Raw genomic sequence first — 27,577 nt, forward strand, 5'->3', positions numbered from 1 at the left:
TTACAGATGTTTATTAACTGGGATCAACAGAGGAAACTGGTGTTTGCATGTGTCATGATGGATCTGTGCACTCAGCCGTCAAGGATTAGTTGTTTCGATTGAATCAATTCTGTGAATAATGACCACTTAAAACTTTCTTTCCAACCCTAATTTAATTATTCGCAATGTGTCATTGGTCTGTATAGGTTGTCAGTCATCCACATTATGGCTTAAAAAGAAGGCAGCTGGATTGTTTCATCTCTAACCCAAGAGGCTTCTTCAGCTTTAAAACTGGAGAGTGCCAGCCTTGGAAGTGGCCTAATGGCTCGTTGACCCACTATTGATTACGTGATTACGTGAGCGATTAAGGGTCACATGAGCCCAGGGTTTGTGGGTCATTACCATCACAGCGACTGAGGTTTGAATGCTCTGTGCAGACAGGTGGACCACAGATGCACAGCACCCAACGCTCAACGGGACAAGAAAGGACACGCTTGATGGTTTTGCTTTTTATATGTCCCTTCCTTTTCTCCTCTTTCAACTCCTCCATTCCTATGCCCTCACTATAATATGTACAGTTTGGAGGGATTATGTGACAAATTAACGGACTATCGAAGAAATTGCACTTAAGTTTTGGTGAGTGTAATTCTAGTGTTTTATTCATCACTAATGTGCAGATATGTGTGCCTGTTTGATGCAGTATCGCAGCCTCGATAAAGAAGCTTGAAAATTTTGTCAATTCTTCCTCCACCAAAAGCCAGCATGACGGCAGCCAAAATGTTAAAACAGAAGCAATTTTATTATAGTTATTTTACAGTTTTCCATTGGTGATATTTTTTGTTTCCTCAACAAATTCCACAAAGCTGTGAGTCTGTTTCTGTAGCGTCCTTTTAGATGTGCCTATTTTTGTCTCTTCCCTCTTACTGAAAAGTTTCATCATCACTAAGAGGAAATCTGAAAATGGATTACTAATTTATACCTTCAGTAACAAAAGAAGAAACACCCATTGACCCATTTTCAGCCACATTTATCAGATGACCTTGTGTGATGGACAAATACAGGAGCAGATTTAATCACTGAAGTAAGTGGGTCCAGTTGTTTGGAGGATTATGGCTATAGAGGCAGTAAATTGATAAATTTATGATTCACTTTTTAGACAACATTAAACTGTATGATACATAAAGATTTATCTCCCAGGGTAACTTTTCTTTTTCCTTCCTTTTTAAACCTTTCCATTACCTTTGGATCTATGCAACCTTGAGGATGTCTTGTAACACATTCACTTTTTGTACATCCAGCTTCAGCTTTGTAACATTCAGGTTCTCTACTTGATGATGAATGTGCCTCTCCTGCACCTCCATCTTCTCTGTAGTCTAGCGGGAGGGACACAAATGCAAGGTAGCACAGGGTAGGCTAACAGTACAATGGAAGTAGTGCTAATGGGTTTGCGACAGACGGGATTTTAGCACAAATCTGAGTGAGAGAGCTATTTGAGAAATGTTATTCCTCTGTTTTGTGCACTTATATACACTCAGTGCTCCTCAGATGCATTCTCTGCACACAGGCCAGTCCAGTCTATTTATGTAGACTTCATACATTGGGTACATTTGCATTTCGCAGACTCTTGTGAAGCCTGCATTTCGGTTTCATGCAGCATGGCATATTAAGAAAGCAGGTGCACACTGTCTGACTTCAGCAGTGTGATTTGTATTCTACACTCGTAACTCCGGTTTTCTTTCCATTTTCATAATATGTCATCATTATCTTTTCTACCTCTGGATATGGCTTTAGGGAGCTGGAAGCTCTAATAGCTAATATCCCTGTTTAAATTTAGGATTTAGCAATACAGAGGACTTTTGTAGAAAATCGAATGACTTTTCTTTGATATTTTTGAAATATTCAGGGCATAGAAAGCAGAAACTCTTTGGCTAACAGTCCCAGAGGCACACCTAAACTTTCATGTTGATGTTCTATTGCGTTTTTTTCCTCCCACACCCGATAAAACTTGTCCTCCTCTTCACCTCTGGCTCTCTGGTTCCTTTTCCTTCAGTGTGACTCACTGTACTGCACGGCACAAAACATTGCTGGAGGTTAGAGGATTTTAGTGTGATGGGTGTACCGTGAAAGTGATTATGTGTCCACAGTGTTATTTTGCACACACAATCAGCTTTCTGGATGAACACCAAGAACACTTCATTCAGCCAGAGGAAGAAAAACAAAAACAAAACTGAACCTAACAGGAATCCCAGAGGATAAATTTACTCTCCTAATCACACATGTTGAACTCATAGTGGGCTGGGACCTCCACTGGACTGAATGCACTGATTCAACCTGTGTTCACTACCTAAAACAAACAATCCAGAGGTTTCAAGTTGTCTCTTGTTAGACAATCTCATATGTACTCATCAGGCTTTTATGTTATTACTATTTTACACTTTTATCATCCGTTTCTTTACATGACGTCTTCTTCGTGACTTCTTTTCTGTTCCCCTCACCCCCAATCAGTCATGGCAGATGGTTGCCCCTCCCTGAGGCTGGTTCTGCTAGACGTATCTGTTAAAGTGGAGTTTTTCCTTTCCGCTGTCACCAAGTGCTAGCTTATAGCAGGCTGTCTGATTGTTGAGTTTTTCCCTCTAATGTTGCAGGTTCTTCACCTCGCAATATAAAGCGTTTTGAGTGGTGTTATATAAATAAAACTGAATTTGAGTGAATTTTGCTTCTTGGTTACTTTAATAATAAATTTGTGCATAAATATGTGTTTGGTTTAATAAAGGCCATCCATCCATCCATCCTCTTAACCACTTATCCTGTTAACCAGTAGGCTTGCAGGGGGACTACGTTACTGGTTAACCAAACATGTCTTTGAACTGTGGTGGAAAGTGACAGTATCTGAAAAAAATGGATGAGTCACATGGAAGAAGTACACCTCTACCTTTATCACACCTTCAAACACATAAAGGTATAATCAGTGCCCCAGATTATGTTCTGCTGATTAGAATATCCTTAAGTAGTGACAGGTGGGACCTGTTTAATTTAAACCTCACACACTGATATGGTGTTCTTTTTGTTGTTAAAATGTGTAGAGCGTGATCATGTCATGATATGGAAAGCTCTTCCCTTAGCCTCTTAAAAAAGATTGTAGATGGCTATAAGCTTGGCAGTGATTTTTGAAAAAATTAATTTAGGAAAACCATCTACAGCTGGCATAGATTTCAAACCACAGCTGGTTTGTCCAGTCACGGCTACCTGAGCAATTTCAGCCCCCAATTTCAGTTGTAACAAAAAAAAAACGAAACGTGATTTTCACCTCAGGATCTGCAGGTAACTCTTGAAACTGCTGGCATCATTGTAGGTGTTTAAAATCAAAAAATGATTGTACAAATCTGACCTGTATGGGAGGTGTGCCAAGCAAAAGATAAACTGCAGTTTGACAGTGAGCAAAGACCAGGCCTTCTGGAATAATGTGCTCTGGACAGACAAATCAAAGATAAGAGTTGTTTGGTGCAGACCAAAGACAGCCTCTCAGGATAAGAACCACGAGGCATCTATGAAGTATGGTCCGGAGTTGCTTTGCTGCCTCGGGGACTGGGCAGCTCGTGGTCATTGATTCAGCTCTAAATTCTACATCATATTAAATTGCACTTGAATAAAATGTTAGCCCATTTGCCTGAAAAATTAAGCAGCAAGTAGATATTTTGGAAGGATAATGATCCAAAGCAGACTAGCAAGTCCACCAGGGAATGACTCAAAACGAGGAAATGGAGGGATTTGAAAACCACGAAAACTGCATGAAAACTCTTAAAGATCTTGCCTCTAAAGGAATTTTGCATGGAAGGCGGGTAAAATTTTCAGTAAGCTGATGTCAGAGTCTGGATAATTATGCAAAGAAACCTGCCAGAATGTATTCTAGCTAAAGGAGGTAAAAGTAGCTTCTGGTGCCAAGGGCTTACTCTCTTATTCCACAGTAGAACATCACATGGATTGAAAAAGATATTTTTGTCTCTCAGTGTTATTCAAGTAGAGTTTTTACTAAGTATCAAAGAGGATCAAATGTTTGCTTCTCCAAGTATTTCAAACAAACCAAATACTATTTTTCCTCAAATTAATAATCACATGACCATCAGTGATTACAGTTTTCATTCACAGAGTTGTTTGTTTTTTCATAAAGATGCCAAATCCTGCTTTCAAACTTTATTGGAAGGCTGATAAGCTTGTCGCATATCTGTGAAAATACATGCTTGAAGGAAATAAAATAACAAAAAGCACCGTTAATTTAAACAATCTTTGTGATCTGTTGATTTCCATCACATTACGTAGAGGGATTTCAGCATAAAGGCAATATTTTACAGCATATTTTAAGCATACAGCTTAGTTAACACAAGGCTACAAAATGAATGCTTATTAAACAGTTTCAGGTAAAGCCCAGCGGGAGGCAGTATAAGGCTGGCCCTTCAATCCACATATCCACTGTTTTTATATATTTTTTTTTATCTGTCCAGAAGCGGTTCGCTCTTCACATTGTTTCAGTGCAGTGAAAGGTCATAGTGCTCACAGGACAGGAAGGCCCTCCCCCATAGGCCAGTGCTCTTCCTGTTCTCCTCTCTGAGACACCTGAGCAGCATAATGTGACTCAGGCACTTTTTTTTTTTAGATGGTGTCATCTAAATGCTCGTGCAGCCTTTCTCCTCTGTTATTGTGCCTGTACCTCCTGAAAAGAAACCAAGTGTTCAATTTAGTGCAGCAACAGTGACAAACTGTACACTGGCTCGAGTAAAAATGACAATTGTTTTGTCAGCAGACGCAGGCTGGCCTGTCACGCCTCATGTTTGCACAGTATTGTGTGGGAGGACACCGTGTCACATTTTGCTGTTTCATTCTGTATCATCACCTTTTTTTTTTTTTTCCTTGTCGTTTTCTAAAGCATCCACTACCAGTGTCTTATTTTCTCGCTGCATATGGCTTTATCAACTTGAGCATAGCCTGAAATGAGATTTGTGCTTGTGTCTGCCAGTGACTGTGTGCTTTACCGTACCTCCACAGCAGAAATGCGAGCACTCCTCCTAAACTCAGCAGGAGCAGGAGACAGACTACAGCTGCCGTCGCACTTCTGTTCTCGGTCTCACAAGGTGCTGTCAACCAGGAAAAAACAGCCGATGAGAGGAGGAACAAAGAAAAACAAACCCAAAGAGACAAAAAAACAGAGGTCATCTGGCATGGCTGTTCTTAGAGGGCAAAGAGGTCCCCTGCAACAACTCCACACAGTCACTAAACTGACTGGAACACCAAGGGATAACAGGAGGCATCCTAAAATACCCTGACTGTCGCTGGATCATCATGCCTCTTGGCAGATACGAGGAATTGCATTTGTCTTGCCTGTTTAGCAGCAGTGGTAGCGGCAGTGGCAGTAGTGTTGGTAGTGATTTATTGATTGCACTCTGGAAAATCCTTTATCACTGAAACACCACCGGTGATACAATACACAGAACAGAACAGAAGCGCAATCAGGACACAGCTTCAATAGACACAATGCATTATGTACAGGAGTCCGATTCCTGAATATCCATGACACAGCACGGTGGGCTTTAAATAAAGTGTCAACAGGCGTAGCCACCTTTACATCGAACCGCCTGCTCCAGCCAAATGGGGATCAAGCATTGAGTTTTTTAATCTCATGTGGAGAAATGTGGATTTAGATCCCAAGTAAATGCAGTATGACCATGAAAAAAGTGCTGCATTACAAGTCAAAGAAAACTCTGACTTAAGTCCACGAGAGTATATTTTTATATATAAACACAAAAAGTAAAGAAATTTGTATTTGGTAGATTATTTCTTGCCAATAAATCGTACACCTTGAAAAACCTGCTTATTTAAATTACGCCATGTTTGTAAGGAAAATGCATTTGTGGGTTGAGCAGCAGAGTTGAGTATGTGGGCTGTGTCCATTAAAAACTTTCCAATTTTTCTCTGCCAGTCGCAAACAGCTCTGACAAGTTTTTCATGGCCACAACCCACATACTCAACTCTGCTGCTCAACTCTGCTGCTCAACCCACAAACGCATTTTCCTTACAAACGTGATGCCATTTAAGGGAAAGATTTGTTGCCAAGGAGCACTGTTACAAAAAAAAAAATCAACCAAACACAAACCTCCTTAATTTTGTGCAAAGTTTATCAAAATTATTGATAAAATCTGAGTATTACAAGCATTTTGTTGACACATAAAAAAATCAAGTGGTCTACTGCAACGTGAGTCTATTGCATGATGTATTATAGATCATGCAGCATTTGTAATATCTTAAAAAATGTTTTATTCACACATATGCACAGCTTGGTACTAGCCATAGATGATTTTCAATTGCTTTATGATAAATTTATGCATGTCTCAATTTGCAAGATAACAAGACAGCGATCAAATTAATGTAGAGGATTTTTAAGAGAAATGTTCAAGTAAATAGATCCATCTCAAAATTGTAAAACCAACTCCAAACAAAAGTTTATAATTAGAATATTTTAAGAGTTCAAAAACCCAATGTTCACACTCCTTTTTAGACCTCTTATGGTCTCCTTTATCCATTTAGCTGCTAAATGCTGGATCACATTTTTTCAGCTTCACTCTGACTTTGTGTGTCTGTCTTTTGATGTCAGACAGGAAGAGTTCAGTGTTTTTTATGACAACAACAGCTGGAAATTAAGTCAAGAACAGTGACAGTGAACCACAAAAGCCAAGCTAAAAAATAACCCACAGACCCAAGACGTGATAATTATCAGTGGCTTCATCCCTGCGGGGGGGATATTTCCCTTTACACTTCCACTGTTAATGTCATAAGTGTTGATTAAAAAAGGTAAAGCAGTACCTGCAGTGTAGGTGGCGGAACTATGGCCGAGCTTGTTGCTAACAATGCAGGTGAAGTGGCCACAGAGGGGAGACATGGTAATAATTAATATTGTTCCATTGTTGGAGACTTTGCCCACCGCCTTGGTGATGTCGGCACTCTCGTGGCGCCAGCTGAATCTGGGATTAGTCCCCCAGGCCTCGGTACAAACAAGCAAGGAGTGGGACACGTTAATGCTGACGGAGACGTGGTGGACTGCCTCTGGAAAGACAGACAAACAGAGGTGAAATATGGAAATATGTGACAAGTATGTAGGTAAAGAACGCAGCGCTGGATGGAAACAAGAGGATATATGAAGTGCTCAACCGTGGGCATCTATCTGTTATAGAATAAGAATAATGGCACACGGCTGTCCAAGAGGGTCTCAGACAAAGAATCATGAGAGACATTTAATGCTGTCAGGAGAAACTGGCTCAGTTTCAGAGACAATAATGAGATCAGAGAGAGAGGCATAATGTTGGAGAATGGGATGATGGAAAACCCTGGAAGCCGAGAGAGCAGATGTAGAGAAGAGTGGAGCTGATGAATTGATACTGTTAGAGCAGACAAATGAGAGTAAAAGCACAGAAGCTACGGTGAGACTGGATTCGTCTAGAGGGACAAACACAAAAAGAAAGACCGGGAAAGTGGAGCCTGTAGGCAAATTTAATTCCAAGTGTTACATTATTAAATGAGACATCTACCAACAGAAGAAAACAATGCTTTCTACTGTGAAATTAAAGCGCATTCGTTATACTGTTGGTAATTATTGGAGTTAACACTTGAAAGGCCACAACAGAGTCAGCTGGAGAGTATTTGATGTATTCTTTCTTTCATATAATTACTCAGAGAGATTCATGTAAAGAGGCCGAGTTTTACATAAACTGCCGCAGCAACATATTCAAATAATTTAAAGCAAACAACATTTATATTCATATTTCGACTAACTGTTGGTATATTCTCCAGCAGCCCCACTATGTAGTAGGACCTTTTGTTCCCACGTCTTTACACTGGGACGTCTTAATGTTAATTTACTGCTGCTTTAGCATTTACTGCTGCCGTATTGAACCTTTAAACGAGTACCAGGTGGAGGTATGACGCATGGATGTAATTACACCATAATTTTACAATCAGTGGATATAACCATCAAAACGCTTCTAACTTAATGATTTATACTTAAAAATTCATACCCTCTCATGAGTCTCTTGTCTCTTGTTAAAGGCAAAATAATGGATTACACAGTAAAAAATGTACAGTAGCTTGGTGGTAATATTCTTTCCTCAAAGTCATCAGTGTTTAATTATCTGCATTCATTACTGTGCAACAACTTTTGTTGTGTATCATCTAGAATTAGGACTGTTGTTAATGAATATTTATTATGAGATAATCCATACACTTCTTTTTGTAGTTAACCTATTGCCTGTTATTTATAATGTTTCATTGTGCCCACCATTGTTGTCCTCAAGCTGAACAAAACCAAAGCAAGATATTTTATTTGGGCAACCCAACATGTTAGATGGGTATCTCTCTGCTAATTGGTCTTATAGCTTCTTACCACTTTGACAGTGCTTCAAAATTTGATAAACAGGTGAGCTCTGTTGTTAAACTAAGGCATCTCAGTAAGGTGAAGGCCTCTCCCGCTGCATGACTTTGAGAGAGTAATTCACACTTTTATTACCTCTCTTGTTTAAACTATTGCAATTCTTTATATGTTGACTTTGACCAGTCGTTTCATCATCGCCTCTGGGATGTGCAAAATGCAGAAGTTTGCCTTTTGACAGAACAGAAATGACGTGATCACCTATATTCTTGTTACACTTGCTCCTTACACAGACTTCGAGATCCAATTAAAATTTTTATTACATGTTTCTCAGTCTCAGTCATTTAGCACCACCTTGCTTAACTGAACTTTTGCAACCCTACAATCCTGCCAGAGCACTGACGTCTACGAACCAACTGCTTTAAGATGTTTCCGATTCAAGCTTAATAGCAGAGGTGATCGAGCCTTTTTAGTGGTGGCTCCTCATCTTTTGATCAACTTAGCTTACCAGCCTCTCAATCATTTTAAAATGCTGTTAAAAACCTACTTTTTCTAACTTGCTTTAGGTCTAATTGAACAGGATACCTCAGCTTTTATTATTCAAAATTGTTTTTACTCAGTTTGAACTTGTGACGCTCTCCACTTTAGAGGATGTGGCTCGCCATATTAAGCCCACAGGTTCCCCTCGGGATCCTTTTCCTCCACAATTTTTTAAAGACATTTTTCCTGGTATAGGGCAGTGTGTCCTTGACATTACTGACAGCAGTGTGTCCTCTGGTGTGGTTCCTGCAAATTTCAAACATGCAGTAGTGCAGCTACTGCTTAAGAAACCTGGCCTTGATCACACAGTTTTAGCGAACTATAGGCCTATTTCCAAGCTGCCTTTACTTTCCAAGGTTTTAGAGAAAATCGTTTTTAGTCAACTGAAAGATTTTCTAGATGATAATGGCATCTTTGAGGTTTTTCAGTCAGGTTTCAAAACACTTCATAGCACAGAATCTGCATTATTAAGGGTTTTTAATGACATCCTTCTGGCATGTGATTCTGGTAACCATGTTGTCCTTGTCTTGCTTGACCTAACTGCTGCTTTTGACACCGTAGACCACAATATTCTAATTTCTCGATTAAGTGATGTAGTAGGTATTGGTGGCACTGCACTCAATTGGTTTAAGTCTTCTTTGTCAGATCGAACTTCCTCTGTCAGCCTTCTCGGTTCCGAATCATCTTCTGCTCCTCTGTCATGCGGTGTCCCACAGGGCTCAATTTTAGGGCCACTACTGTTTTTACTGTATTTATTGCCTCTGGCTTCTATCCTTAGAAGGCATGGGATCGCATTTCATTGTTATGCCAAAGACTACCAAATTTATTTGCCACTGAAGCAGAAGGGTGGCATCTCCATAAAACCTCTCTTGACATGTCTAGATGACATTAGAGCTTGGTTGGCTCTAAACTTTTTAAATTTTAATGAAAAGAAAACAGAGTTGTTGGTGTTTGGACCCAGTGGTACCTCTGAGTCGTCCTTTGTAGATTTGGGACCTCTGGAAGTTTATTTTAAATCGGTTGTTACTGACCTTGGTTTTAAGTTGGACAGTGATTTTAAATTGGACAACCAAATCAGAGCAGTGGTGAAGTCCAGTTTTTATCATTTAAGGCGACTGGCAAGAGTAAAATCTTTTCTTTCGAGGCAGCACCTTGAAATAGTGATCCATGCTTTTATTTCTTCCCGCCTGGACTACTGTAATGCACTTTATGTGGGGGTCAGTCAGTCATTGCTCTCACGTCTGCAGCTGGTTCAAAATGCTGCTGCACGACTCCTAACAGGAACTCGTAAAAGAATGCATATAACCCCTGTCCTGGCCTCACTGCACTGGCTGCCTGTGTCTTTTAGAGTTTTGAAATTCTTATGTTTATTTTTAAATGCTTCACAGGTCTTGCCCCGCCTTGCCTCTCTGAGCTTTTTCATCTCCACACACCCTGTCAGTCTCTTAGGTCAGCTGACCAGCTGCTCCTGGAGGTACCGAGATTGGTAGGAAGTCAACTTGAACCTGAAGTTTTATTTATAAGCTTCCAAATGACAACATCAGACACTAAACGCCCCCCTTTTAGCAAGCACTTGGCGACAGTGGGAAGGAAAAACTCCCTTCTAACAGGAAGAAACTTCCGTCAGAACCAGAGTCAGTGAGGGGTTACGCTACAACCTTTACAACCTGCTCATAATTTGAAATAAATGATCAACTATAGTAAATATAGAGCATCTTAACACTCGAGCAGTTGTGTATCCCTGCACTGTACCAGGAGTGTCTTTAAATTTCTCCATAACGTCTGTTACAACAAGCCTTTGTGGAGTGGGGACCTGGATAAATGGACAGCATACTAAAGTGACTGTGCACATAATTTACTAACAAAAGGGGATTTATCTAAGGCTGTCACAATAAATCCTCTCACGTGCCGGTCGTCATACTGTACCGTATTCCCTGACGATGCATTGTGTGGAGGTGTTGGCTCCTTGGCGATCTGTCACAGTCAGAGTGTACACGCCGCTGTCCGCTGTGGTGTATCCATTAATCTGGAGTGTCGTCTCCTGCTGCTCGGTGCTCACACGGACATTTGGCCTCGTACCAGCACACTTGAGACTCCTGCCAGAGCACGTGGCCAGTGTCACTCTCTCAATATTAAACCCCGTTTCCGGCTCGTGTTCCCAGGTTATTGTGGAGATGTCTTCCAGGTGTCCACGCTTGATCTGGGCTTTCAGATCCAGGCTGGATCCGGGGATTACATACACCGGCTCTTCATTGAGGATGTGCACTGACATACAATGGAGCCCACATGGCACTGAGAACAAAGATCGCACTGTTCTTTATTACATCGTCTTCTGTGCCTCTTTCACTTACGTGATTCATACAGTGCATATTTCTACTGCGCTGGCCATGAAGACCTGCAGTATTCAATCAGACTTTTGCCTCTGGAGTGTTTGCATTGTACGAACAAAATAGAAAGCTAATGAAACAAACAATAACATAATATGTCATCGCCATCCTTCTCTGTATGCGCTTTATGAATATACTATAGCTAGTTGCTGTCAAATAATGTCAAGTTATGATTTATAATGCATGACAGCCATGCCTAATGTGATATCCATCAAACCACATCAATATCCTAAAATCTGTGTCAAAGCCTGGTAAGCCTGTGTGCATTTACCATGAGAGCTATTAATCATGTGTCTTAACTTGAAAGGCAAAGGATGGGGGAAACGTAAATAATGCAAGTGCGGTCATTAACGCAAGAGGCACTTTTGCGTAACAGTGCAACGTCTTAGGGTTGTTTTGATCATTCTTTGTGTGGCTGAGGAACAGAAACTGTGCCACTGTCTCAGCTTGAACAAAGAAAAAAGGGCAAAGCAACATAGCAATACTTTTTCCCTTCTTTGCTTTTTTTTTTTTTGCCCTAATGACAAAATCATTAATATGGCGGGTACAACAAAAAAGGCTTACTCAAGAGAAACAGTGGGGCAACTCTCCAGCACAGGAAATACTGTAGATCCATAACACCTGCTGATGTAGACGGAGAGTAGAGAAAGAGGAATTTGTCCATGACCTCAGCAGCGGCACACAATTTCCTCTGTACTCAGGCAGCAGGGGTGCCACTGCAGCAAGAATAATAACACCACCTCCAGAGAAAATGTGAAATTAAAATGAGAGCAAAAACAATTACAGCCAGCATGTCCTTCTATTAAAAAAATGTAAGCCAAATGTTTAGGGTATTCTTTTTTTTTCTCCCCTCCTAATTTATTTGTGAAGTATCCAAAGAACAACAGTATTGGCATTGCAGACTGCAGTAAAATCAGAAGTTGGAACAAAACCGGGACACGTCTGCTGCCAAAACTAAAATGAAGCCCCTCAAGCACAGCTGCTACAGCAAAACAGAGAGAGAGAGAGAGAACAGAGATAACGGTGCAAGAACACAACCTGCATGCATTAAATATAACCTAGAATTCCCCTTTTTGTTTACCTTGAAGTTATCCACATCAAAACCCTCTGCAGCGGGACTCACCTACCTTTCTAAACCCGAGACAGACAGCACAGTTGAGTCAGAGGTCTTCTGCTCTGTATTGACTTTCTCAGAGGTTAAAGTGCAGCGCAGTTCACCTCAGTGAGAAGAATTATGGCCCAAAACACCGCAATACCTTTAAAGGGCTTGCCATTGTAAGAAATATTCCAGTTTGAAACGGCAGTAAAGCCAGATGTCTTCTGGAGCTTCTTCTCTTCTCTCTGGCCTTTTCCCCCTTCTCGTCATGTCCAACCCTTCTGTGTCACGTAGGCGTCATTTTCTTTTCCAACAGTCTACCTCCCACCCCACCACCACTTCCTGTACAGTCAATGCTCTTTTCTGCTTTGTGCTTTAAATAAGTTGAACTGTCTATTGTAAAACCACCCCCTTTTTATTATAAGCACCACCCTGCTCCTTTCCTGGGCCTGTGTTCTAGCATACGCTCCCTGGACAATACAGCATATTTGATTCTAGATTTTCACACAGCTGCTTCTGAGCTGTTTGTTAATAGTGATAAAAAGAAATGGCTTTCTTTGGAAGGAAATCACTGACAATGTTGAAACGCATTCTTACAAAATAGGTTTTGTACTGCGGGCTTCTTATCTGGCACGAACACTAGTTGCCCTGCAGACACAATGCATTGTTTTGGTGTTGAATTGTAAAGAGGAACTAATACACGATTTACTCTATTTTTATTTCTTCCAATAATTGTCCCTTGCTTGCAACTGAGAAACCTCTTCAAGCACGTTAAGGGGAATGCCAGCGATTTCATTCCCTGGGAAAGTTTAGCTTTGTGTTAAAATCTGATCGCCAGCTGTTTTAAAAAAACTGCGAGCGGATACAAATGAATCCATCAAACAAGACGATTTGATATGATCGAAAGCTCCACAACAGCCTCCGAACCAGCTCTGACACGAGATTGTTTTGCCACACGTGTCTCTTACACCACTAGAGCACTGAAGCATAATGACATCACTTATTCAGAGGTTAGCTCCACAGTTTCTCACTTTGGGGAGCACATCCTGGGGCATGGATATAATGAGCGATTTAAAAATGATTATAAAACCATTTGTATTTGCAAAGGATTTACGAATAATCATGGGAATCACAGCTGTGGCCCCCACTGAGTCTACAGAAAAGTGCTGTTAGTTGGAATTAACCAGTGGGTGGCACTAATACAACAGCTGAAAAATATCAACACTGTTAGCCCTCATATCAGCTTTTTTTTTTCTTTTCTTTTTTTCCTTCTTCTTCCTCAGCAGACATCATCTATAAGCTTCTGGCTCCATATGCAAATGAATTACTTGCTGGGGTTGTTTCAGTTTGCTAATGTGTTACTGCACAAGCGAGCAACTGAATCAAAGACTCAAATGTGTAAAGATGGTGCAATTATATGATTTTATCTGGTGCTCTAGGGGATCATGTCTTCTTCTTTCGACTGCTCCCTATAGGGGTCGCCACAGTGGATCATCTCCTATCTCACCCTCTCTCCCTTACATTCTCCTCTGTCAACCCGTTGCACTACATCCACAAATCTCCCCTGTGGTTTAATTTTTTTTCAATTGCCTGGCAGCTCCATATTCAATATCCTTTCCCTGGTAGCCCGTAGCCCTCCTCTGCACATGTCTAAAGCATCTCAGTCTTGCATCTTAACCATTGTGCTGACCTGAGATCACCTACCGGAAGGAAAATGCCGATGAATGATGAATGTGAAAAGAATCGACTTTCTCCAAATGCTGTCGCTGCAATGCAACAGCTGTTACTTCAAAGTTATTTCCCACCCACTGACCGTTCTACCGCAAACAAATGACTGCGTCCTCTTTAAGAAAACAGGCGTGTCCGTCACAGGTATGAACAGAAATGTAGGAAGTAGCCGACAAGTGTTTTCGTCCTTACAGCACAAAACTAATATGTGGACAAAGGGGCTATACAGAGGTAAGCCTATTATAATATAACCTATACTACATGCTATATTTAAGATGTTTATGTTTGTTTGTTTATTAATCAGATGTAAACCGAACTAGATGTATAGCCAGCCAGCACAGTAACAATATGATAAAATGTCCACACAGCATTTATTGGAAAAAAATATCCACACCTATCCCAGCTACCGGAGAGAATATCTTTAGGGATTTTTAAAAATATCCACACATGCATACATTTATTGTGTGCATATATATATCTTGTATAGTGAAGGTTTTAATGCTTTAATCTCCCAACAGACTGGCCTGACTGACGACATGAGACAACCTTTGCTCCTTATCAGCTTGTCGCTGGCAGGTAAAACAATTTGCACTGACAGTCACCTCTCCTCATGTCCCGCGTGCAAGGTTCAAACAGCTCACAAAAGTCTGTAAAGTCCAAAGAGTTTCGACTGAGTCTGTGCTGAGAGTGGAGGGAAAACAAGGCTGGGGAAAAGACGCCGTGGTATTCCAGGCACGTTTTAAAAACAACTGCATTTCAAGCAGAAAGCTCGCCTTTAACCGCTCTTAAACCTGCGCGGCTGCATTCCCGTCGGTGCTCCGACTGAATGACGTGATGCCTTCAGGGCCTGCTTACAGGCTCAAACATCTGAGCTTTCATCTCGTGATTCAGAACGAAGAGTGTCTTTTTTTCTCTTTTAATGGGAAGGGCGAGTCTACAGGTTTTGAAAACAATAATATGAACAATAGGACTACTAGTAGCATCGATACCTGGCTATTGTTTTGAAAACATGACGTAAAAAAGCAAACGCCTGCATAAGTCCCAAGAAAGGCGAAGTTTGCTCTTGTTTCAGTTATTTTTATTTAAAAAACAAAACAAAACAAAAAACTACATTTCCTTTTTTCTGTTTTTCTTGTTGTTTTGTTTGTTTTAGAACTACTGTATTTTAAGAAAAAGAGAGAGAGAGGGAGTGATTCTATGTATTTGTGAAATGTTTTTAAAGATTTATGAGTTCAGCAGGAACAGTGAGCCCAGAAAAGGTTCAGAGGCAGAATAACGCGATTTTTCTTCACGGGGTTTGTTGATAGTAGCAAAAAAATATAAAATAATGCCAGCCGCACTTAACGCCTTGTGTTTCCTGTTTGTGAAAACCTTTTGCTCAAAAACAAAAAAGATCAGGCAACAAGCTTCTGAAAGCGAATTAGCGCCAGGAATGTAAATTATATTTTAATTTGTTCATTAACTAAGGGCTGTTCTTCATGCATGAGAGATAATTATTAAAGTAATAATCATCAACATTTTCATATGATTAAATATTCATTTTGCTGCTATCGGCAGCTGCTTCTACACAGTTCTCATTCAACCTACACTGCTCATGAAAGCACTTCTCCAGTTCTTGTGCCTGCGGTTTGGTGGATGCGTTTCTGATAAATTCTTTCGTAAACAAGAAGCTGTTTAGTTTACATCTCCAGAAATGTTGTTCAGCTGAAAGTGACTTAACGAGAAGGACTGTCAAAAGAAACCGCCACACCCACTGGAGCAACCCACAGATTTAAAGTCCAGCCTCTTTGGGTACAAGTTTGCAGGTGAAAGTTTCATCATCACTCCGCTTTTGCTGCAATTGGCATGGCCTCTGGACTCTTTGCTGCAGTTCATTTCAGATCCATGTATCCAACTAAATCACTTTAATAGTGATTTATTTGACAGGCTTTACTTATTAAAGTCTAACTCTTAATGATGTCATAAATGCATCTTATTTTAGGTGCCCTTGTAAAAACGGCCTCGTAAAATCATTCCAACCGCACATGAAAGCATCAGCTCTGGGCTGCTTCACTCGTTATCATTTCTCACTTCTGACTCATTAGCCTTCTGACTTTTTTTTTTTTTTTTTTAAGAAGACAACAAACCTAAAAGCCTAAAACACTTTTGTTGTCTTTAACAAATCAGTGGGGAAACCTGAATACAGGCCATTTCACTGGTGTCATTTTATTCTCTGCTCTCCTGTGAAAATCGTATAAAGGCAGTCCAGCGAGACTGATCAGGACCATATTGATTTATTCACTATAAATCACTGGCTGGTGTGTTGTGGCATAGAAGCTTTATATGCCAGTAAAAAAAGGCATTGAAAATTCAGCAGGGCTTTTCCAGCTTCAATCTGCAATACTAACACAAAACACATACAGAGAGGAATGGTAGCTAAAGACAAAAGCACATATTTCCTTCTTTATTCCCATGCAGATTTCAAATTGACAAACATGCAAACAGCAGAAGAACTTAAATTCAGTTTTTCTTTGGAACGTAGTTGCTTAAAAAATCGCTTATGCACCACTGATTTTGTGAAGAGAGACAGCAAATATGATTATGACATGGCTTACAATAAGTCAGGCTAACAAAAACACAAAATAGATGTTTAGTTTGGGATCACTTACAATCCAAAAATCATGGTGTGAAATCGATGAGGAAGGAAAGAGTGTGTACCTTACTAATGGGTTTTTACCCCCTGAGCCCACTGTGTGTATCTATAGATTTTCTCCTCTGCAGTGGTGAAAGATGTACTCAGATCCTTGGAGTAAAACTACAAATTTAAGAATACTATGCTATTAGAAGTATTCCAAAACCCCATATAAGTGAAAATGCAGATGCTTTCTTTTCATTCTCAAAAACATGTAGGTGCATCTCTGTAACCTAAACAAAAAAGGTATTTACAAAAGTAAATACCTTTTTTTTTTTTTTCAGTTTTCATTATTATTATTTTAATTTAGAAATGTTACCGTTTTATTCCATTCTGTTCCCAAAACAAAAATGCTCAGAGATGTGTCCCACACCTTTCCCCTTCTTATTCACCAATCTGCATTATTATATTGCGGTAACACAAACATGCAGACACACAGCAGACACTATGCTAGTACTTGCCTTAATTCTTCAGATTCAGCAAGCTGCTGGAAACATTCCTCAAAGATTTTGGTCCATATTGATATGATCACAAAGTTGCAGCAGATTTGTTGGTTGCACATCCGTGATGCAAATTTCCTGATCTGCTGCAGAGGTGCTCTGTTAAATTGAGATCTGGTTATTTTAATACAGGGAACAAACTATTGCCAGTCTTGGCAGCCGGGGGTCAGTCCGGCTGCCAATCATCTATTCTTGGAGATGATTTGAGATGATTTGAGCTTTTCGACATGTTAACCTCATCAGAAAATGGGTACACTAGCAGCAATGCTCAGGTCGGCTTTGACTCAGTTGGTGCTAAGGAGTCCCCGCATTACTACACAAACATCACCACCCTATTACAAAGAAGAACGGATCCATGCTTTTCTGTTGCTTCAGAAACTGTAGCTCGTTACATCAGTCAGTGTTTCTAATCTTCTGTTGTCAAGTTTGATGAGCCTGTGTGAATTACAGCCTCATTTTCCTGTTCTCAGCTGACAGGAGTTGCATCCTCTGTGGTCTTCTGCCTCAAGGTTTGACGCATTCAGAGATGCTCTTCTGCATACCTTGGTTATAATGAGTCCTTATTTGAGTCACTGTTGCCTTCCTGTCAGCTCGAAGCAGCCTGACCATTTTCCTCTGACCTCTTGACATTAACAAGATATTTTTGCCCAGAAAACTGCTGCTGACCAGATATTCTCTTCTTTTGGATAATTTTCTGTAAAGTTTAGAGATGGTTGTGTGGGGAAAATCCCAGCAGATCAACAGTTTCTGAAATATTCAGACCAGCGAGTCAAGCATCGACAACCATGCCATGTTAAAAGTCACTTAAATCACATTTTCTCCTGTGACGTTCAGTTTGAGCTTCAGTAGGTCGTCTTGACAGTGCTTACTTGCCCAAATGCATTGTGTTGCTTCCATGTGATTGGCTGATTAGACATTTGTATTAATGAGCAGTTAAACAGCTGTACCTACTAAAGTGGGAGTGTATTTGCCCATGGACTGTTAATAGCATTTTTAACTTTCAAGAGAATCCCCTCTTTTCAGTACTCGCTACTGTAACCAACACTAGATGCTTATTTTTCTCTTTTTTTTTCTTTCTTTTTTTGTTGTTGCTGTAAACAGAACAGAAACCAAATCCAGCTCAGACATAAGTTTGACCAATTTTTCATAGTGAAAAATGACCTGAACATGACCCGTTCCCTTGTGGGAGTATCTAAGTAATGTGGGCTGTTGCAGTGGATGGCCTTGCTTTCGCCTGGCTTTTTGGAGGGTGACTTTTCTTCCCAATAGTTAAACTGGCTCTCCATTTTCAGCTAGGCGGTTGTTTGAACTTTTTCCATCTGTCTCTGGTTTTGGTCGAAGCCACAGCTTCTCAAATGACACTATAATGCGTCACCATCAAAGTATGAGAACCGTTTTGCTGTTTATGTTGGTTTTAAATTACTTGTTTGTTGAATGAACTGATGACTCGTTATTGAGGAAGACTCTTTTGTCTAGACTCTTCTAATTTCTGCAGAAGGTCACAAAACAAAAACGCTGAGATGCACTGATTTAATTTTAAAAAATACACCGTGTTTATGCTTATCTTTGCCTGGATTACCCTGAAATTTGATGTAAACAGTCATGTGTCCTCAGGTGCTATTATGATGATGGCTAATTTCACTATCTAGTATATTTATTGTTGTAAAAAAAGATTACATTCTTATCAGGTTCTGCTGCACGTTGTTTGAAATATAAAACATTTCCTCCACCCTAAATTGAAATGATAAACATAGTAAGCACTGCATCTTTAATATCTCTCTTTTTTTTGTTTGTTTGTTTAGTTCTCCTCCCCGTCGGTGTACTGGGTCAGAAACCGGTGGTGATCAATTTCCAGACAAACCCAGTGTTGTCTCAAACTGGTACTGATGTAGTGTTCACATTGCTGAACCTACCAAGTGTCCTGACCATCACATGGTTGTATGAGAACAGGCCTTTGGGCGTGTGGGCTGGAGGGACCTCAACGGTTGAACCACCACCGCAGTTCCAGGGCAGGGTCTCCATCACTGCCAACACGCTCAGAATTGGAAGTGCCCAGCTCCGGGATGCGGGGAGCTACCAGGCAACGGTGCTTCCCACTTCTAACACAAACCTGTCTGTGAACACCGGATCAGTACAGCTGAGAGTGTTTGGTAAGAGATAAAGAAGTGCCCCTGTGAGTTGATTTAAGAGAGGGTTGGGAAGTGGGGTGGGAAGGGAAAGTGGAGGGCTTGTAGAGTGTGTGGGGAGGAGAGAGGTTTTGAGGGAAGCGATAATGTTAGGGAGGAATACCAGGGAGTAAAAAGAGAAGAGGGAGGATTCGGGAAGTAAGAGAATTAGTCTGGGAGGTATAATGAAATTAGTGACCCATAGTAGGCGAGGTAAAATTAATGAAAAAAGAGGAGGGGATGAAGCCAGTGGCTCAGGGCTTTATGCTAATTAAAACTCATCCAATATGCAGCATTCATGCTCTTAGATGTTTGATATTATAGCGGTCGAAATGTAGTGTTGCATTTGCATACAGTACATACTGTATTTGCATTCATTTATATTCAGTACTGTAATGGAGCCCGAACAGCTGAGGGTCTCTCTTTATTTTCAGTCAGCTGCCCACGCTGCAGGGATGATGTAGAGATTTTCTCAACCTTCTTACCACCAGTGCTAATAGGGTGCCAGAGAGACCGAATTGTTAGAGGCACTAGTCTATTATTGCTGAAAGGTCACATTCTCCAAACTCACCACAGCAAGTTCATGTCATGGAACAGCTGAGTCCTTCTGCACGACTCTCAGCCTCCTACTTACTCGTTCATAGCTTCCTCTTGAAATGAAAGGCAGCCAAAATGCTAAAATATAAATCCTGCTGCTGATTCACAGGTGATCTGCAAAAACAGGAGTGATTAGAGTTATTTAGTAGTTGCTCGAATGTTTTTGTTTGTTTGCTGTAGCTGCTGAGGTTCTCTCTTAGTCACCGCTTCCTCCTCCTCCATCCGTATGCCCCCTCTTCTCCTTTTCCAATTATTTAACTTAGGCTGCTCGCCAAGAGGCATTTCGGGTACCACTCACACCGTCTGCCCCCTTATTCGCCATCTGTGCCTCTATCTGAACGGTGTCCCTTCTCAGCTCTCACTTGCTTTGATTACAACAAATTATCCTCAACAGATACATAAAGCTGCCCTCTATTGTTCTGTCACTCCAACTTTTGAAGTGAGCTCCCTCTCGTTCTCTTTCTCTCTCAAACACTCAGGCTCATACCTATAGTAGTCGTTAATTTTAAAATCTTTTCTCAACATTTCTGCTTTTGCGGCTCTTTGGTAAAGTTTATTTTTCTTCCCATAGATGCCGTAGCCGGAGTGAGTTTGTCTGTGCCTTTAGTACCATTGGAGGGGGGAAATGTGTCTCTGAGTTGTACATGGACTGCTGGGACGGAGATTACAGTCCAGTGGGGCAAAGGAGGCTCAACAGTCACTGCTGACTCCAGGATCACCATCTCCGGTGGCTCTCTCATCATTAACCCAGCCAGACGGAGTGATGCGGGGGAGTACACATGTACAGCCAGCAACCCTGTCAGTGCCCAAACTGCCACAAAGAGCCTCACTATCTACTGTGAGTTTGTAGTGATTAAGACAAGAGGAAGCTAATCTGCTGTAGCCACTGCAAATAGCAGTAGCTTATCTGCTTACCCCCATTGCACTGCATACAGTATGCTGAAGTGCACTCAGAGTGCACAGAACATTGTCCAAAAGCTTATTGTTGTGCTTCTGGCTTTGTCTCGATCACAACAGTAATTCAGTAATTCTCATGTTACAACTGCTATGCTTCTGATCGGTGTCCTCAAAGATCTAACGTGTATTTTGTGTGTGTCTGAAATAAATCCCATCCTCTGTAGCCACAGACGTATTCATCCACAGGGGCTGCTGTACTGTAGACTGATAACAGCTGGTAAAACTGAAAGTGCAGCTAATGATTACTTTCAATGTCACCTTATCTCTTGATTAATTTTTTTTCTCCAATAATTATTCAGGCCAGTTTTTCAATTTCAACCACAATTTCCCAGTTTGGTGAACTGGGCAGTAATCAGAAACAGAAATCAACCATAAATCTGCAAAGCCTGCATGTGGGAAACTATAACAAGCAAATATTTACAATAGTTTCCATCTTTTTTTTAATTAATGCATTTCTTCAGTTAAGCTGTGCTGACATCAGACCAGCTGAGTTTAGGGTAGTAGTTAATGTTTGCCCACTAACTGCATTCTTGGTGGTTCAGTCCTTTTGACACTGAAGCTGCCAAAGTGTCCTTGGGAATACACGGCGGTTTTCAAGCATCATGTGGGAGAAATTCCATCCATCTTTCCGATAAACAACATACACAGTGTTTATTTAAGTCGTACTTGATTCGTACTAGCTTATAATCATGTTTTAAGAAGAAAAATACAAAAGTTGCCACTTCAGTGAGTGAATTATACTGTGAGGCATGCAAGTCATGCAATACATGTAAAAATAACCTTTAGAGAGAACATTTTCTTATTTTTTCTGTATGGCAAAACTCCATTAGCTGAATAACTTGCAGTCAAGATTAAAGACAGTTCACCAGAGTGATTTATCTCGATGACTTTAAAATAAAATTGACAAAATGAGAACTCCTTTAGCTGAACATATAATCCGTGCCTTTGCTTTTTGAGATATAAAATTGTCCTCATTGTACTTGTGAAGTAAATCTTTCTGGTGCTGATAACTTTGTCCTCTAATAATCAACAAACCAGATGGCCCTGACACCCCTGTGCTGACCAAGGACACCCCGAAGCAGTGTGTCGGGGGAGGGGACGTGGTGGTGGGACAGACGGCTCGTCTCACCTGTACGTCTAACTCGCTGCCTCCTGCGCTCTTCTCTTGGCAACTCGACGGGCAGCCTATCACAAATAGCCCGCCGGACAGCGGGGCGCTCACCATTCAGACTTATTCGAAAAATCAGAGCGGCCGATACGCCTGCACGGCCAGAAACGCCATCACTGGAAACACGTCAACCCAGAGCACAGTCTTTGCCGTCGTGGGTGAGTTATGGTGAACGCTGACCTCTCTCTGACTGATTATGATGACAGTTGGTTTTGGACTCCGTCCTCATATCTGTCTTCACGACAGGAGAGGGACAGAAAGTATCCTGGGAGATTGATCTGCTGAGAATGCGGTCAAAGTCATTCAGTGAACCAGCCCGACTCATCCCTTTATTTTCACTCGTTTCCTCACCCCCCTCTTTCTTTGCAATTACTTTATCATTCCTTTTTTAGAATCTTCACCTCCTCTTGTCTCATTTTTTTTCTTTGCCTCCTCTTGTTTGTCTGAGCCTCCAGACTCATTATCTTTATTAATTCTCCCCCCTGTGACACCATTCCTTCTATTTCAGACGTATGCTTCAGCGGAGGGGAAGTGGCGGGGATTGTGATTGGCTCTTTCCTGGGCATCTTAATCATCGTGCTCCTCATCGTGCTCATTTTCTTTCTTGTGCGAAGAAGGAAGGGTGAGTTCGTGTGTGTGTATGACCACAAACCTTGTGTTTGTCCACTCTTAAAAAATTTATTGTATATTTTGTGAAGCAAAACACTTTTCATCACAGTCTTTATTAGCATCTTTACTTTAAAAGTAGTCCATTAATTTTTCCTTGCAATGTTGCAATGTTATTTGTTTTATTAAAGCATTAAGACAAAGGGAAACTGCGCTGGTTCCAAAGACCAACCCAAATCAAAGGCCTGGGGTAAGCCCCTGTAAAATTTTAACTACAGATCTGATTTATTAATAATTCTTTTTTGTTCTCATTCCATTTTTCCTTTTTCTGTGTCTTTCCATTAAGCCTAATGGTAGAAGGGATTTGGATCAAGGTCCCAACCCTCCCCTCTATCAACACAACTCTGACCGCTTATACAGAGCTGCACGCCAAAGCCTTGACAACCTGCAGACACTGCCGCCAAATGGGCTGCGTAACTCTGACACACGCCAACACAATGGCCATACGCACACAAATGGACTCCTACACAATGCTATTCAGAACACCAATTCATATCCACATAATGGCATTGACAACCCGGCTTTCGTGCAGACCGATGCTCAGAATACAAACACACTCCCAAACACACTGCAGCAAAATCCTAACATTCTCATACAGACTGGCCCTGCCCAGGGCGGCGGCCAGCCGCAGGCGGTTCATGTCAGCCTTAACGCGCTGCCGCAAACTACCCAGCCGAACAACAATGCACAGTTGCCCGCCATTCATGTCAATCTTAACTCGTATCCAACTGGTGGCCAACAGACACAGCAAGACATTTCTTTTCCCTTTACCAATGCAGCCAATAATAACGCTTCACAAATCCAACACAGCCTGATGCCTGCAGGGCAGTCTAATCCCAGAATGCAAAGTGGCAGACCCTATCCTAGTGACCCCCAGGATGCTCAAGTAAACGCATATCAGCAAGATCAACCAGGACTTATTCCGACTGGATACACACATTATAACAGTAATAACGCTTCACAGAGGAATGCCAACACACAAACATACCAGGAACCAGAGTCTCACAGGAGGTCTGACAGGAACTCTGGAAGACAAGAGGCCACTCCTAGTTCCTCCCGTCGACAGATGTCTTGGGATTTCCTCAGAGGGACACCAGCGTATCCCAACGGCACGCAAGACAGAGGACAGACATCATCTGAGTACACCAGTGATACTACAGACTATACCAGCCATGCTCCCATACGCGAAGGAAGAACAACAAACAGATCTCAGCCTCGAACTCAGAGACAAACTGCTTCCCGTAGCAGGACTCCACCCAGACAAGATGCATCATTAGCTGACAGACGCTCGCGGCACCACTCGGCTGATTTTCAGCAGGTACTCTCTGGCATTTTAACCCAGCACGAGTCCTCACAACGCACACAGAGAAGCCCCCACACACAAAGGGAAAGTGCTCAGCGAGACATCAGAGGTTCGCCTCGTAGCCAGTCTGCCCCCAGGCAGGAAGCCACTCACAGCAATAACCCCCAGGCACTGCCTCCCACTGCCTCTGTAGGCCACTCTGCTGTCTCACAAGGACCCACCATACAACAGGGACTGACTGCACCGCAGGGAGCGGACACAAGAGCTTTGGCTGATCCTAATCATCTTCAACAGGCACACATGGCTCAGCAAAACAAAACAGCACCAGTTCAAACAGCACCACAAGGCGTGGGTACACAGACACAGCCTGTCACACATGGTGCTGGTCAAGCTCCCCAAAGGGGCACTGCTCCAGCCCCATATCCCTCCACCCAGCAAAAACCCAGTAATCTAACCCAGGCTGCACTCAAAGCCCACACTGCAAGGGCTCAGACATTTCAAAATCGGAGACAGCAGACCCAGGCTGCCCTGCTTCACCCCGGACCACAGACTCAAGCTCCAGCTGCTGGGGATCAGCACCCACCGACTCCTCCTCCTGTTATCCCCCTCAGAGAGTTTCAAACGCTCCCTAAAGAGCGCAAACACCATAAATCCCCTGGTAGAGCCCCGGAGCCCCCAAGACCTCCAGTTAATATGCCAGTGGCTCAGCGACCTGATGCGCATCGCCATCACACCGTGATGCCTACCAACCATCATCACCAACCTCGGAATGGCCACATGCATGTCACCGCACACAGGCACGGCCACGCTCATGATCATGGCCATGGGCAGCCTGCCCACTTAGCTCACCAAAGGCAGGTGAGTGTGAGACACAGCACGATAGCAGCCAACAGCTGCCATATGTTTGATATTGCAGATTTCCAGAATGCGGCTGTCTCTGACGTGCATTTTTGTGCCTGTGTTGTCCTGCTTCCTGTGTACTTGCATTTATACGAGGCCTGCTCCTTCTTTCACTGTCTGCTCAACAGTTGCTGCCTCAGTCTTTTTTGAAAGATGCTTGACAGTCAGTCTTAAAAAGTGTTGCAATTTTTGGGTTGACAGTGTTTGTCAGTGCCGTAAAATTGTATTTAGTCTCGAGTGTTTGTGACATTGTGGCAGTTTTTAAAGTAGCATTGTGTGTCAGGTGTCCTGCTTTTTTTTTTTTTTGGTGTATGTGTGTGTCACATCGGCAATGAAGGGCTTGTTGTGTGTCTCCAGCAACAGGCTCACAGAGGGAGACCAAGATGATGACAGATGTCAGCAAACTACACTCTGCAACTGTCCTGTGAACAAACAGCCGACAGACGAGATCCAATATACCACCAAGCAAGACTGACTGCACGGGGTTTAGCACTTTAAAAAGCTGTCAAACGCTGTCATAACTGACTCCTGAAATCAGTTATTTTTTTTATGGGAAAAAAAAAAAAGAAGACTGGGGTGAGAAATGTTTTCTGAAAAGATATTAGAAATTATCTTAAAGGAGGTTCGAGCTACCCTTTTTAAGGGTAAAAAAAATTACACTTGCTACAAAGCTCCATAATCAACAAACCTTTGGAAATACAATAACTGTGTCCCAGACCCAGTTATTGGACTGCTTTGTACTTCTGAAGCACAGGTCATGTATCACAATTTGCCAAGGGCCTGTTTTTTTGTTTTTTTTTTAAAGTGCAGTGATCCATAGGACCTGAAGAAGTTCATGTCCTCTCATCTATTTATCAGCAGCACTAAACAACTAAACTGCCCAAATAAAATGCACACGAGGTAGCTGCGTGAATATCCGTGACTACCTGAGCCAATAATGACAAACAATAAATGAGAAAGGACCCTGCACAAGATGGACTCGGCCCCTGGGAGCAGTCATGAATGATGAAATTAGCAGCAGGGGTGGTCTTGATTTACTTGGAGCTATTTATTTCGTGCCTTCTGTTTACAGATGCCTCTTATGACACTTCTCAATTAAAGGGATTCGCTCCAGTGGTGCTGGGAAATAATGCTCTGCTTACTATGAGGGGGATCCCCCCCAAATGGATGGGCGCCTATTAATTAAATGCTTTTATGCGACTTAAATGACTTGGAAAATAATCATAACCGTGCACGAATGAGGTCAGCACAAAAAAAAAAAAACCTGAGCTGCCGCACTTTCTGCTGAAAAAGCAGTGTAACAATTTACGGGTTCATAGACGGCTCATTAAAAATGAAAGATTGTCGTTATTAGCTTTATTAGGTATTTATGCTTTTTTTTTTTTTTCCTTTTTTAAACTCAGGGTATAATTTTATATTGATGATAAGTTGCACTAATTGATATCGGTGGTGTTGTTTTGTATGTTTTATTTAATACTGATATAGTTCTGTTTCTCCTAACAGAACCAACAGCTCGGGCACTGTGTTGCACCAAATGTGTAACAAAAAGTTGGAAATGAATTGTGTCACATAAATTTTGTGCTGGCTAAAAGTTCAAAGGGTTTAAAATGTCACATCCCGAGCCTCCAGCAAAACCATTTACCGCTAGTATGCATCTGTTGCGAGATTTTTTTTTTAAAAACAGGGCATGTATTTGTGACCTTTTTATTATTATTAGCAGACAAAAAGTGGATATGTCAATCAAAGCCTCAGGTTAAGAAATTGAAAAGTCTCTTTTCTTCCCCTGGAACTTATTTGGCATTAAGAATACAAATCACAGAATATCCCCAACTCTGTTCTTTAATATTGAAATGAATAAGCTCAGCGTTTGAAACCAACATGAAAAACTACTGAGCGCATATGGAAGCTCCAACCAGACATCTGGAGCACCATAATTCCTTTGGTTCTTGTTTTGGAAAATGAATGCTTGTAAACAGTTCATACAGATGTTCCAAGTGAGATGATAAAAGTACAGTATTTATCATGAGAAGAATGTGTATATATTTGGGACTAATGAACAGATTTGCATTTTTATTTTATCAATAAAAATAAAGATATTTTGCTACTGCGTTTGTCATCTCACTGCCATCGCGCTAGACAACACTTTTCAAGGACTGTTCACAGCCAAATGCACCCCCACAAACACATGAGGACTTTGGATTTCCAGTGCAAAAATACTGGAAATCCACAGTCTATATGGAATAGTAAGTCAATCCATATAAGCGCCTATTTATTCTGGTGTTCTTCTGTATCACAGAGCTGTTTGCAGTCTAGCCATATTTCTGCTCACTGTGTCTATAGTGCTAATTATTCATGGCGCCTGTGTATACCGAGTGCTGTTGTTGATTCTGCTCAGATAAATCTGTTCCTTCGGCTTGCTGTGGAGGTGCGGAGTGTGTGTTTGGATCACAGCTCCATCAGTCTCCCAATCCCCTGCTCCCACTTGTACGTCACCTCTGATGAACAGGCCT

At 41.5% G+C, this 27,577-nt stretch overlaps 2 protein-coding genes across 12 annotated transcripts; one reads left to right on the top strand and one right to left on the bottom strand.

Annotated features, from left to right (window-relative positions):
- Window positions 1-141: 141 nt before the first annotated feature.
- si:dkeyp-97a10.2 lies at window positions 142-15,045 on the bottom strand. Of its 10 annotated transcripts, none has more exons than XM_040030426.1 (6): window positions 14,743-15,045; window positions 11,881-11,937; window positions 10,856-11,221; window positions 6,832-7,071; window positions 5,012-5,108; window positions 142-4,687 (listed from the first exon to the last, which is right to left on the bottom strand). In XM_040030426.1, the coding sequence occupies exons 1-6, from the start codon at window positions 14,750-14,752 to the stop codon at window positions 4,627-4,629; spliced, it is 831 nt and encodes a 276-aa protein (XP_039886360.1). In that variant the 5' UTR covers window positions 14,753-15,045; the 3' UTR covers window positions 142-4,626. The 10 variants fall into 10 exon arrangements, with proteins under 10 accessions (XP_039886360.1, XP_039886359.1, XP_039886363.1 ...); XM_040030425.1 differs by having other exon boundaries at window positions 11,881-11,940; XM_040030429.1 differs by lacking the exon at window positions 14,743-15,045 and adding an exon at window positions 14,117-14,192 and having other exon boundaries at window positions 11,881-11,940.
- Window positions 14,258-27,174, top strand: si:dkeyp-97a10.3. Of its 2 annotated transcripts, none has more exons than XM_040030413.1 (9): window positions 14,258-14,371; window positions 14,659-14,716; window positions 19,114-19,461; window positions 20,645-20,911; window positions 22,069-22,356; window positions 22,707-22,820; window positions 22,996-23,069; window positions 23,142-25,025; window positions 25,425-27,174. In XM_040030413.1, exons 2-9 carry the CDS (start codon window positions 14,677-14,679, stop codon window positions 25,452-25,454), a joined length of 3,045 nt encoding a protein of 1,014 aa, XP_039886347.1. In that variant the 5' UTR covers window positions 14,258-14,371; window positions 14,659-14,676; the 3' UTR covers window positions 25,455-27,174. The 2 variants fall into 2 exon arrangements, with proteins under 2 accessions (XP_039886347.1, XP_039886348.1); XM_040030414.1 differs by having other exon boundaries at window positions 22,996-23,054; window positions 23,151-25,025.
- Window positions 27,175-27,577: the final 403 nt, after the last annotated feature.

This window comes from Simochromis diagramma, unplaced genomic scaffold (genome assembly GCF_900408965.1).
Source record: "Simochromis diagramma unplaced genomic scaffold, fSimDia1.1 OVJJ01000361.1, whole genome shotgun sequence".
In the NCBI taxonomy this organism is placed as follows: Eukaryota; Metazoa; Chordata; class Actinopteri; order Cichliformes; family Cichlidae; genus Simochromis; species Simochromis diagramma.